Raw genomic sequence first — 12,584 nt, 5'->3', positions numbered from 1 at the left:
ATAAGTCTTTAACAAACAAACACTAACAAACAAAGCAAAGAGTTATCTGGTTGAGGGTGTAATGTTTCTATTAACTATTGTTGTAGTCCAGTGTTGTCATTGTGAGTCTTGTATAGAGTCACATTTTTCCCATTTTCTGTCCAGGTGTTCTTCTTGTAGCCTCAGTTTGTGTGTCAATCCTTCCATGAAAAAGATTTATTTCCACCATTGTTAGCCGTTCTTCGTTCTGAGTGATAGCTTTATTGCAAACTACACCAATAATGTTCTATGCTCACCTAATATTATATTGTACTTCAGTGTCATTTTTGCATTTTTTTGTTTCTTCCTACCTCTTTTGAACATGAACAATATTATTTGAGTTGCTTATTTATTGCATATGATCTCATTTGTTTTTCTTTTTTAAATTACTTATACATTTTACTTTGCGTTTGTATTATTTACATGTTCAACATTTGTAGTATTCAACTCCAAATTTTAAAAGAGTAATGTAAAGTAAGTAACAGCAAAGTGAATACAGTCATCTTAAATAACTGTTACACCTGCTGTATATCTCAGAATCAGCATTATTTGCCTTGAGAGCAACCATATACTGTATACATATGTTACTGTACATGTCCTTCCCATTATTTAAAACAGGTAATTTGCTTTGGTCAGCATGCAACTTGGTTTGCAGTGTCAATGCTGGGAAGAATGATTTGCATAGATAAAAATAACTCACATATACTCCTTTATGTCTCCGCTTGTATTTTTGCATCAAAACCATCCAACAGTGTGTTCACCAGAGATGCAGCACTGTTGTATTAAGTGTTTTGTTAAACAAACAAGTACAACAAGTATTTTGAATGTGGCCTTCAGTGTATTCTGTTGATATATTTACATGACGATGATATCTGAGGATGGTGTACCCAACAGAGATCCAGAGGAAACACCAAGTAATTCCATAGAAATTCACATTGTGTTCTGGTTGTACGGAAAGTATGAAGGCAGGCGATTGCTGATGCTTTTTGTACACCGGATATTTAGATGGATAAAAAATCAGAGCAAAAAAGGAAGCAGTTTGTCTGTATTTATGTACCAGTCACTCCTAAAACATTGTGAAACATTTATAAATGAAATGCAAATATAAACATTTTAAAACTTTCATGCCCACAGATGTTTATTCCCTCCCTGTCTCAAGCTTTTACACAGGCCGTGTGTTTAAGGTCAGCTCAAACATCGTTTCTACATTTAGAACAAGCGTATACTCCATCTTTATACTAGCTGTTATGTATGGGTGGGGAAAAATCAATACAGCTTAGTATCGCAATATTTTCCGTGACAATACTGTATCGATACAGGGATGTCAAGTATAATTTTTTTTGTTATATAAACTGCACATGAGAATTTAGCTTTTTGGGACTAGAATAATAAAATCAATAGTTTTTTCAGTCGACTAGATGGTAGGGCATATAAACAGTATATATATATATCCCGCTAATATTTAACTATTAGTCGACTTATGGGGAGTAGTTGATGACTACTAAACTACACTATTTTTTAATGCCCTATTAGATGGTGCAGTTGAGTTTTTTCCCCAAAATGTAATAATTTGAAATTAGAAAAAAAGGCATATATTGCAATATATCGCAATATGTTTGAAATCGCAATAATATTGTATTGTGAAAATATTGTACTGTGACAATATTGTACCGTGACAACATCGTACCGTGATAGTATCGTATCATGACAATATGGTTCCGTGACAATATCGTACTGTGACAATATAGTAGCATGAGAATATCGTATCGTGATAATATCGGATCAGCATAATATCGTCCTGTGATATCACATTGTGATAATACCGTATTGTGATGATATCGCACCGCGATATCGGATCGTGATAATACCGTATCGTGGTAATACCGTATCGTGGTAATATCCTATCCATGACAATACCGTACTGTGATAATACCGTACCGTGATAATATCGTACCGCGATAATATTGTATCGTGATAATACCGTACCATGACAATATTGTATCGTGATAATATTGTACCGTGATAATACCGTACTGTGATAATACCGTATTGTGATAATATTGTATCTGGTGATTCCTACCCCTACTGTTATATAGCCTGTGTCAGAATGTTTTAGGGGACTATTACCCATGTTCCCGCACATCCTGAATGTAAGAAATAACATTACGGATGCCATTTGATATAGTTTCCTTTACGTACAATATTTATAAATATTAGAATAGTAAATATTAAAATAAGGCCACAAAGTGACAGAGAAAAAGCTTTAGAGAGACAGGAATAGAGAGACATAGTGAGAGAGAATATACAGATGTGAAGATCTGTCCTTACCAGACATGTATAAAGTACTAGAGACCCAGACTTGAGTAAAAGTACAAGTGCTCTATCAAAAGAGTGACTTGAGTAGAAGTTGACTTGCTCTTTAATAGGGTTGGGTACCGAAACCCGGTGCTATTACGGCACCGCTCCCTAAATGACTGGTATCTACCGGACCGAATTGCAACGCGGATTTCGGTGCCTATATTTCGGTGCAACTTAGATGCCTTCTGCGCTGCTCTCTGATGCTCTGAAACAGACGTTAGAGGCAACAGGAGCATCGCTGCACGTAAAGCTAGTTAACACTTCACTTGAAAGCAGGTAACGTTAGCCTACCGTTAGCTAGCAGCTGGATTAAACACGGTTAAAATGCTGACAGCTAAACGGTGTAAAGGGTGTCTCTCTTTCACTGTAGAGGATTCCAACAGCGGGACGTTAAGCAGTGTGGAGCTGCCATAGTGCCGTTGTCGGAAAAACAACACAGACGTGGTGCGTTCACTTGAAACTAGTAAGCCTCGTGGTGCATTCAAAGTTATTGTAAAATGCCCTATTCCCTATTACCCTATTTAAGTATCGGTTCAGGCACCGTTTGAAAAGTATCGTTTTAGCACCGGTATCGGAAAAAACCCAACCAATACCCAACCCTACTCTTTAAGCACCACATTTAAGTGGAAGTACTAAAGTATTCAACATTTTTCTTAAGTATTGCAAGTAGTTTATTTTAAAATGTACTCAAGTACTGAAACTATTGTGTTATGTAGTCATTAAAGAAAGCAGTCAAAAGTTTGAATATCATATTGTTTATATTATTTCAAATGTTTAGCCTAAAGGACACTCACAATTCCTTTGGCTGTAGCAGCAGTACAGTAAGGACAGGAATGTACAACACCGCAGCATTTCATGAACCTCGGGTAGCTAGTTAGCTAGTGCTTACTGATAGCTCAAGTTGGTGTGCCATTTGTGCACTTCATTCTATATGAATTGCCTTTCACTCCGACAAATGAAAACACAGACTAAGTAGGGCCAGGGGTGTGCTCCTTCCTCACCCTCACGATCACTCGAAGTTGAAGGTGTTGAAGGTGGTGTTTCTAGTTCTTCCATCTCGAAACAAACTAACAAAGCTCAAGTGTTCTCAACGCAGGCAGGCAGCAGAGCGAAAGGCAGAACGGGAGCACGCGCGGTCTTCTTATAAGACAGCTTGATTGCTTGATTTGCTCAATGATGAGCCAGCTTCATCAAACCTGGTGACAGAGCCATCTACCGCTCTGGCAGTGATAATGTGGGTTTGGAATGATTCGTAACATTTTTATAATAGTAACGAGTAACGATGTAGCATATAAAAAATGTATCGGAGTAAAAGTATTAAACTCATCGAAAATATGTACTGAAGTAGAAGTGGAAGTAGGAGACTATAATAACACTCCGGTAGAGTACAGATACAGCCTTTTAGTACTTAAGTACAGTAGTGAAGTAGTTCTACTTCGTTACTATACATCTCTGGTCCTTACCGTGGTCTCGTCCTCATGCAGCACCTGGTCGTATCCGCTGAGCGCCACACAGAAAATGATAGCTGTGACATCCTCAAAACAGTGGATCCACTTCTTCCTCTCCGACCTCTGACCTCCCACATCAAACAGCCTGATGGACAGAGAGACAGACATAAATACACACACTCATGCATGCACTCACACACGCACGCACCCACACAGAGGTGCAAACACACCGTGGTACTTTAAAATGTCACCTTACCTGCCCGTGCCAAATAATACCACCATATCAAACCAAAGAGCCTTGGATGTTGAACTGTGTCTTCTGAGTCAGTTGTGATGACTTTGTACTGTAGGTCCATTCATAAACTACAATTTTTTAAATTGGCAATGATCTGATATTGTCTACATCTGACTTATTGTTTCTATACCCAAGTGTATGCTCCATACGTCTCAGAGGTTTTTTCACTTTTATTTTATTTTTCTGTGCATGAAAATCTCTCAAATTTAGAGTCTAAAGTATGGCAATGGGGACATGGGATTTCACAAATTCTGGCAGCTTTCATCTTATTGTAAATGTTATCCTTGGAAAAGCATTGTTAATGTAAACCCAGCCCGATCTGCTGGTGATTTGATTTCGCCCTGTAGCTCAGGCTGGAAACCTGTACATTTTCCTATCCTTCCGTTACAAATCTGCGGGGACCAATCACAAACTGGCTTATCCACCTGGCGCACTATTGGCGGGTTTAACACGATGACGATAGAGAAGCGACGGCAAGCAGCTTTTTGTTTACATTCAACAAAGCGGCCACCGAAGCGCAGCAACCCGTTGATGCCGCTGTCGCTGCTGTTTTAAAAGATTTCAAAGGCAAGTTTTCTCTGAAAACGGAACAGAAACTTGCCCTGGAACAATTCCTACAAAAGAAGGATGTGTTTGCCTTACTACCGACTGGCTTTGGTAAAAGTCTAATTTACCAGCTTGCCCCGCTGGTGGCCAAAAGAATGGCGCTCAGCTCAAACCCCGTTGTTGCGCTCATGGAGGACCAGTACGTCACCCGGAACATTGGTCTGATTGGTTGAAGGACTATCCAATTGCGTACAGAGTAATTTCAAATATGGCCGTTGATCGCGCCTCTTGTGCAGTAGAAAATACAGAGCAGACTCCCCAGACTAATGTTCAATCTTAAAAGATGGTGATAGCCAGATTAGTCTCATTGTGCATGTGCTCAGTAATTCCTTGAATGTAAGAGCGTGTGACTATTGCTATACATGTACTATACTGGTGATATGAGATGTTTTTGCTTTAGCCGTCTAAAGACGCCTTTAAACTGCAATTTTGGGCGTTCTGAGACGAAAGTTGACAATTGTGAGAAAAACGTCAAATCTTTGGACGTCAATCAAAACAGTGGTCCTAGGTCGTGGCTGATTTGGAGTTTTGGCTACCAAAGACAGCCTGTGGCTAACTCCTGACAGTGTCGGTGTTTATTAATGTTGCATAGTCTAAGGCAGGGGTCGGCAATTAAAAAGGTGCAATTAAAAAATGTTCTTGCTACACAGTGTGCCATATCAACATGAAGCCTGCCACCGTTGTGTTATTTTTTTTCTCTTTTGCTCTACATTCTGTAAAGTAGGCAACGAGTACTAGCCAATCAGAGTAGGGCAGGTCTTGGCGGAATACAGATGAGGAAAAAGTCAATCAACTTCCGTAAATAATGTCATTTGGTATGCGGATTGGAACATTTCCAAAAAACTCTCTTGCACACATATTGCTAGAGTGCCATTGGTGGAGCTAACGTGTGCCAGTGGCGGCACGCATGCCTTAGGTTGCTGACTCCTGGTCTAAAGGTTTTTTGGGCCCAAGCTGAAACTATCAAGCAACGAAACAAGACACTAGACTATAAACTGTATATCTGAGACCAGATGAACCTTTTCCATCTAAGTAAGTCATTCGCCACATGTCTTCATAAGCTTGGAATGACCACTCTCATGTATAAGTTGTATTTTTGTGGTTTGTAGAGTACATTAGATAAACCACTAGCAGAGAGGAGTGAATCTAAAGTGAAGTGAACCCAGAAACAGTTCCACATGTGATGGGTATAATGGTAGGTAGGTTGATGGGTTACACCCAGTACAGGAACACTGCAGTCTCCCACACACTGCCTGACTGCCAGTAATAGCAATTGAGCTCACAATATTTAGGCTTCTCAACAAAACCCAGCACCCGGCACACCGCCTACTCAACTGCAAGAGTAACAGCAGAGAGCATCAATCAGCAGAACGAACATTTATCTGCATGTTTAAATGGACTGTGTGCCTTTGTATCTGAACAAACAATAAAAAAACAGTGTGCCTATGAGAGAGAGATTGAGACAGGAAGTGAAACAAACATCAGCTGAAGTGGGATAGTGCATCCATCCAGAAAAATAATTGGTGTCTACAGTTTATTAACCTCTGCACTCTGTGTGACTATCAAAACTTTTGTGTGTGTGTGTGTGTGTGTGTGTGTGTGTGTGTGTGTGTACATGCGTAAAGAGTGGCAGAAATATGGTAATTAAATAAGAGGTCAGAAAAAGCCTCCTCCCCTCTTTTCTCTTTCTTTTCTCTTCCCTCTCCTCCTACCATTCCTCCTCTCTGTCATCATTCCCACAGCTCCGGTATTGCTCTAATTGAATCAGATCTCATTAAAATGACAGACAATCATAAATATAGGCACTTGTTTAAAGCATTTCATCTTATTAATTACAGTCTGGAGTTCCTGCGTGGATAAGAGGAGCAGCCAGAGAATACTGGTGACGGGAAAAGAAATGTCAATGTCATGAGTTAATACTGACCTGAAGTGGAGGTTTTTGAAGGTAAAGTGTGTCTCGACGATGCCCGTGGTCTTCACTCGGGTCCTCAAGATGTCCTGCTCTGTGGGCTGGTAGTCTGCCGCACCAATCCGATCTAGGCTGTCTAGGTAGCTGCGCACACACAACGACACACACAGATTGAAAATCAGCACCGGTCTCCTTACTACTTTTAGTTTAGCTAGCGTAAAAACAAGACACGGTAGGCCTGTCAAGCTTTGGAGTTCTCCACATGCTGAAGTGGTGTACACGAGGCTAAAGTGAGAGAGATATTCTTCATTTAAAGAGTATGGTAAATTGTGTCTTTTTTTTAGCCTTTCCTACACTAAAAACACATGAGCAAAAGTATAGGGAATGGAATAACTGCTTACGTAGTTTATTAACGTTAGCATGTCCGGCTAACTAGCTTATTACTACAGTAGAGTAGTGTTATGAGGCCTAGGAGCACACAATTAACTAGTGTTTGGGGTTACAGGTTATCACGCTGACTGTGTGGAAGCTGGTCCTGGATGCTACTACGGTAGAGATTAGGCTAATGTTAGCGTCTAGCGCCTAATTGGATTTGGTCAAGTTTACACTCCAGAAACCGCCAGCCATTGCTAGCTAAGATAGAGCTGTGTTTGACAAATTTGTTGGTTGGTCCCCATCCTAAAAGCAGTTTTTTTTCTTGTAACATTAAAAGTGAAAACATACTTTTAGAAAATAAGCTTAATAGAGTTATGTTAGAACTTAAATAACTATTATACACACTAAGTGTAAACGGAAAGTTTGTCAGGCGTAGCAGCAGTAACTGAGGTGGGGGGGCAGGGCTTTGCAAACAGTCAATTCTGATAGTGATTTCATCATTTACATGGTGGTTAAAAGTGGTAGGCGTAGTTTGCTGATCCCACTGACAGAGTCAGAGTGTCATTACTTTAAATGGATGCATTTTGCTTTGTGTTACAGTGTAATGATGCATGTTATGGCTCAGGTGGGTGAAACGGTACAGTAAGCATTACAAAACAAGCAGTATGTGACGGCCACCCACTGAATTACTGTCATCAATAATGAGAGTAAATGTGCTATTCTACTGACTGCGGTGGGGTCATTTTCTATCCACTTCACGCTCCCTCTGTGGGAGGTCAGTGGACAGATCAATACTGTCACAACAGGTGTATAAGTATTCAATCGAAGTTGCAACGTTGTTGCTATTTTCATTTGGTTCAGTTTGCGTTCAGACTGCACTTGTCAAACGCAAATAAATATTTTTAACAAACGTCACGTGGTTGAAACGGTCACTGGTTGAAACGGTCACTGGTCTATTGGACAGAACATCCGAGTAAAACTCGCAAACACTTCCTGGTCTCAGCAAATAAGGGAGCACCACCAAATACATAAAGTCTTGGTTTTCTGGTTTTGCTTTAGCGGTTCTAATATTTTAGAAGAAGGCGAACAATCTGAGCAGCTGACGAGACAGCGAGTGAAGGAGAGATGATGATGATGATGATGATGATGATGATGTGTTGTCACACAGACGACGAGCAATGTGTGCTCATAATAGGTTATGGATTTGAAAGTTATCATCCCTTTAATCATATATAAGTATAAGTATAGTATAAGTGTAAAGTTGAAATTGCAGGCTAGGAAATGCACTGTTTTTTGGTTCACTTCCCTCCTAGTGAACCGAACTCTAGTGCACTTGGAAGACCAGAGTTCGGTTGTTAGGTCCGCACCAGAGTTTGAATGAGCTTTTACACCAGTGTTTCTCAAATAGGGGTACGCCTACCTCTAGGGGTACTTTGGAGTACAGCAGGGGGTACGCAATTTCTTTTTAAATGTTAATTTAAATAATATCAGTCATGCATGATTCCTAAAATAATTATACAATATAATAATGAATGCATTTAGTGATTCTAAACATTTTAAATCTAGCATTTAAGTCATTTTCTTGTTGTTCAGTAAATCAGACTCGGATGGCAGAGCTCTGCATTGTGCCTCTTTATATACTGTAGCTAGCCTTTTTTTCTACCCACAAAAGGTTTTGTATTGGTCAGGGGGTACTTCAATAAACTGAAATAAATATTTCAAAAGGGGGTACATTATTAAAAAAGGTTGAGAACCACTGTTTTACACCACCCCAAACCAACCGGAATATCCCATTAAATGCTCCAGGGTTCGGTTAAAACGGACTTAACTGCTCAGGTATGAAAGCAACCTAAGTTACCATGTTGAATAGCCACTAGGTAACAAGTGAGAAAGGGAAGTGGGTGGGCCAGATGACTCTGTTCAGTTATGTAATAGAATATCCCTGGAAGTGGACCTTTATTTTTTAATGTAGAAGTCTAAATTGAATAATCCTCACAGCCCTGGGAGGGCAGCTCCCTGGCTGAGGGAGACTGTATAAATCCACCCTACCATTGAGCAGAAATAGGGCATAGAGTGAAGAAAGGGAGCTGTTACTTACTTATTCACTTTTTCAGCATGGACACTGATAATCTTTTATTCTGATTGGCTGGCAGGTGGGTGTTATGCTCTTTCAATGCCATTTTCTTTCCCCATACTGACCTACAGCTGTGTAATGCCCACCATGGAGGGTATTACATATTTCTTCTGAAAAAACAAACAAACCTTCGCTTATAAAACCAAGTGCAGGTGAGAAATAATTTACCACACACCAATCGTTCAGACATTATTGGTATTCCAACAGAGATGGGCTGGCAAAAAGTCACACAGAAAAACAGAAGAGCGGGAGATGTGAGCAGACAAATATACCCACATCATGTATCCATGCATCCATTAGTGTTATGGGTTTAAAGCTTTTATTTATAGATTGGTGAGAGTGTTGTTTCAGAGCTTTTATATGGATGCTGAAGAGAATGAGAAAAAAAATATAAAGGCTAGAGAGGGGAGGAGATAACAAGAAGTGGTTGGCGCACGCACACACACACACACACACACACACACACACACACACACACACACACACAGTATACAGTCAGTACACGCTACTTCAGTGATTAGAACTATTGATTATACAGAAAGGAATATGTGTAAGAGCTTGGGGTGTGGAGAGAAAGTAGAGAGCTGAAAGGGGGAGACAAAGAGAATGTGAGAGGAAGAAAGCAGTTTTTTTACGGGGCCACAATGAGGCAAAGTGATCTGCTGGATCTTGATTTATTTTCTAAATGGGAAATGTTTAATACAACTCAATAATGTTATAACTGTATTAATAGAAAAAATTGTGATTTGGTGTGTTCATTTTGAAAACTAAAAGGGATCTGATAAGATTACAAAGATAATCAAACACTATGTACACATATAAATGAATTAAAAAAAACAAATGTCTCCCAAAGCGGATTTTATGGTGTAGAATTTCTAGAAACAGGAACATAAGAACTGCTCTTCACTAGATGGAGGCTGTATTTGTGTTGACTGCCTGGTGAACTAAATATTTTGCAATTTTTAGCCAATTTAGCTATTATGTTTTAGTGTGGTTCACTACTTGAAAACTGTAGTGTGGATGCAAATCATTTTCAAACACACAGCATTTTCAGACTCTTCCGCCTCAGTGGGGACATAGTCCAAGGTTTCAAGATGGTGGTGGTATTGGTCCGTATGCAACAAAATCGGAAATTTAAAAAGGGCTGTAATGGAAATGCTGAAAATAAAGTGGGCTGGGATTGTCTCCACATGGCTCTCACAGACCGTTTCCCAATGGGTGAAATTCCGACACGCATGCACAGCCGGCTCGGGCCACCAAAACGAAGAACAGAGGAGTTCGGATTCCACCACACGCAGAGGGACTGCGACTTCATTCTCTGCTCTGATCGCCATTACTCCACTATATCTTTATATATAGCAAATATTTGCTTGCTGCTGTATTAAAGTTCTGAATGTCGAGTACAGCCCCTTCAAAAAGAGAGACAGTGATGACCCAGGCTGGAAAGGAAGAGCACAGTGGGTAGCCGAGTCGGTCACATATATACTGCACGAGGCAAAGGATGTGAGCATTTGATGCCTTTCTTTGTCACGTATGGTTGTAAACTGAATATCGTTTGGGTTTGGGATTGTTGTTCAGACAAAAGAAGAAAACAAAGACATTTCAATACGCTGTGTGAGGCGCTGGGAAATTATAAGTGACATTTTGTTTCACAGACAAAGTGATTAACTGGCGTATCAGTAATCAGTAGACTAAATGATAATGATAATAATCGCTAGTTGCAGCACTACTAAGCATTAGAAAACGCATGTTCAGCAACCTCTCAAGCTGTATGCTAGAAGTCACTGAATCGTGTCCTTATGTTTGATGATTTGAAGTATCTCTTCATTAATGTCTGTTGTCTCTTTCTCGTTTCTGTCAGACTCCACTAGCTGTGAAGAAAGGAAACACCTTAAAAAAAAAGATAGTTGACTACTGAGTAAAAAAAGGTCAGTTAAAGTTCCCATTATTACTATTATTATTATAATTATTATTATTATTGGGGCTCATAGATTTTTATGAGCTTTACCTTCATGGTAGGTTGAACCCTCTCTGAACAGAAGCTGTCAGCTGCTCCTGTTTCCACCCTGCAGGCAACTTTCAGACCAATATTTTTTACATGAACTTAAATAAACAGAATGCTAACATTATTTCACATACTGTATACAACTGCTGTGCCCAGAACGTCCTACACTACATGCACAGCAATGCAAATGACATTACATCATGCCAGGGCAGGCTAATGACTGCTGTATGCTTATGTAGCCTGATTTTTAGATGGCATACATTATGCAGACCACCACTGCATTAGGACCCTTCCTCATCCTGAAAAAGAGTCGATTAACACCAGACCGCGGCGTATGCTCCTCCCATTTCCCTGGTGATGTACAGTATTATAGATGATCACTGAAAGTAGTGTTCAGCACAAAAGAGAGACAAGCGGAGAGAATCTTGTCTGTGAGGTTATAATGGCAAAGATGAGCACATTCGTGTGTGTCTTTCTGGCATAGAAATCTAAAGATTTCTCCCCACAAGTTGCAATACTCAGCATCACTCTCACAACACGCACGCACGCACACACGCACACGCACACGCACACACACACACACACACACACACACACACAACCCCTCTCTCTGTCACAGACTCTTCTATTTTCAGTAGCCTGCAGTATTGTTACATGTATGTGTAAAAAGAGTCACTGCCTTGACCAGTAATTAACTATCAACTAAGGTACTAGTGTTGATAAAACAGGGGCTTAATGCCAAGAGGACTAGTAGCCTTTTTTGTTTTTGTTTTGGGAGTAAACGGGAAAATGTCCAAGAATAGGAAAATGAGTACAGGAAAATACAGAGTGTGATTAACTCACAGTGCCACGACCCAACAGCCTTTTACATCTGCATGTGGTTCACTATAGAAATCAACCCATCAAACAAGGGCCACAAATTATAATACGGTAGCTGTCCAAGCTGTATTATTCATTACATGTAGGCGACATTTCAAAATATAAAGGGCTGTTGACAACATACTATATCCGCCCGGTACATACAAAATATGATTTTAACTGTAAACATCCACAGATATACATATACCATTGTATTTTAAGGCAGCATTTGTATACTTTGATATATAGCTAAAAACACTATGTGGCTGTATGTTTTTTACAGTATCAGCCCAAGGCAGGTCGTGTTCACCATCCTGCTTCATAGCTGTTGCTAAGTAACCGTTTTTTTGGAAGGTTAGACGTCTCTCCCCTAATGTTCTCACACATATTTACAACCAGCGCTCGTCACTTCTGCATAAGCCGCAGTGACATGATGCAACATGATACAACTTGGCCACAACATAAAAAGGGCTCCGAATCGATAGAGAAAAAAAAAATCCCCGGCATTATTTAGCCCTGAGAAGAAGAGGATAAGCCAGGACATTTTATACTGATGATGCACACATGCTTCAAGGCAC

At 40.0% G+C, this 12,584-nt stretch overlaps 1 protein-coding gene across 2 annotated transcripts in view; it reads right to left on the bottom strand.

The window, feature by feature from the left end:
* Nucleotides 1-12,584, bottom strand: part of LOC144522592 (guanine nucleotide-binding protein G(o) subunit alpha) — a 122,582-nt gene that overhangs the window by 18,552 nt on the left and 91,446 nt on the right. For both annotated transcript variants that reach the window (XM_078257793.1, XM_078257792.1), the window contains exons 5-6: nt 6,650-6,778; nt 3,840-3,969 (exon numbers count right to left, since the gene is read on the bottom strand). In XM_078257793.1, the coding sequence (XP_078113919.1) occupies nt 3,840-3,969; nt 6,650-6,778 (259 nt within the window). The remainder of the gene's footprint in view (nt 1-3,839; nt 3,970-6,649; nt 6,779-12,584) is intronic.

The sequence above is a fragment of the Sander vitreus genome, chromosome 8 (assembly GCF_031162955.1).
Source record: "Sander vitreus isolate 19-12246 chromosome 8, sanVit1, whole genome shotgun sequence".
In the NCBI taxonomy this organism is placed as follows: domain Eukaryota; kingdom Metazoa; phylum Chordata; class Actinopteri; order Perciformes; family Percidae; genus Sander; species Sander vitreus.
The sequence above is the reverse complement of the archived record's forward strand: the minus strand, read 5'-3'. Positions and strand labels throughout refer to the sequence as shown.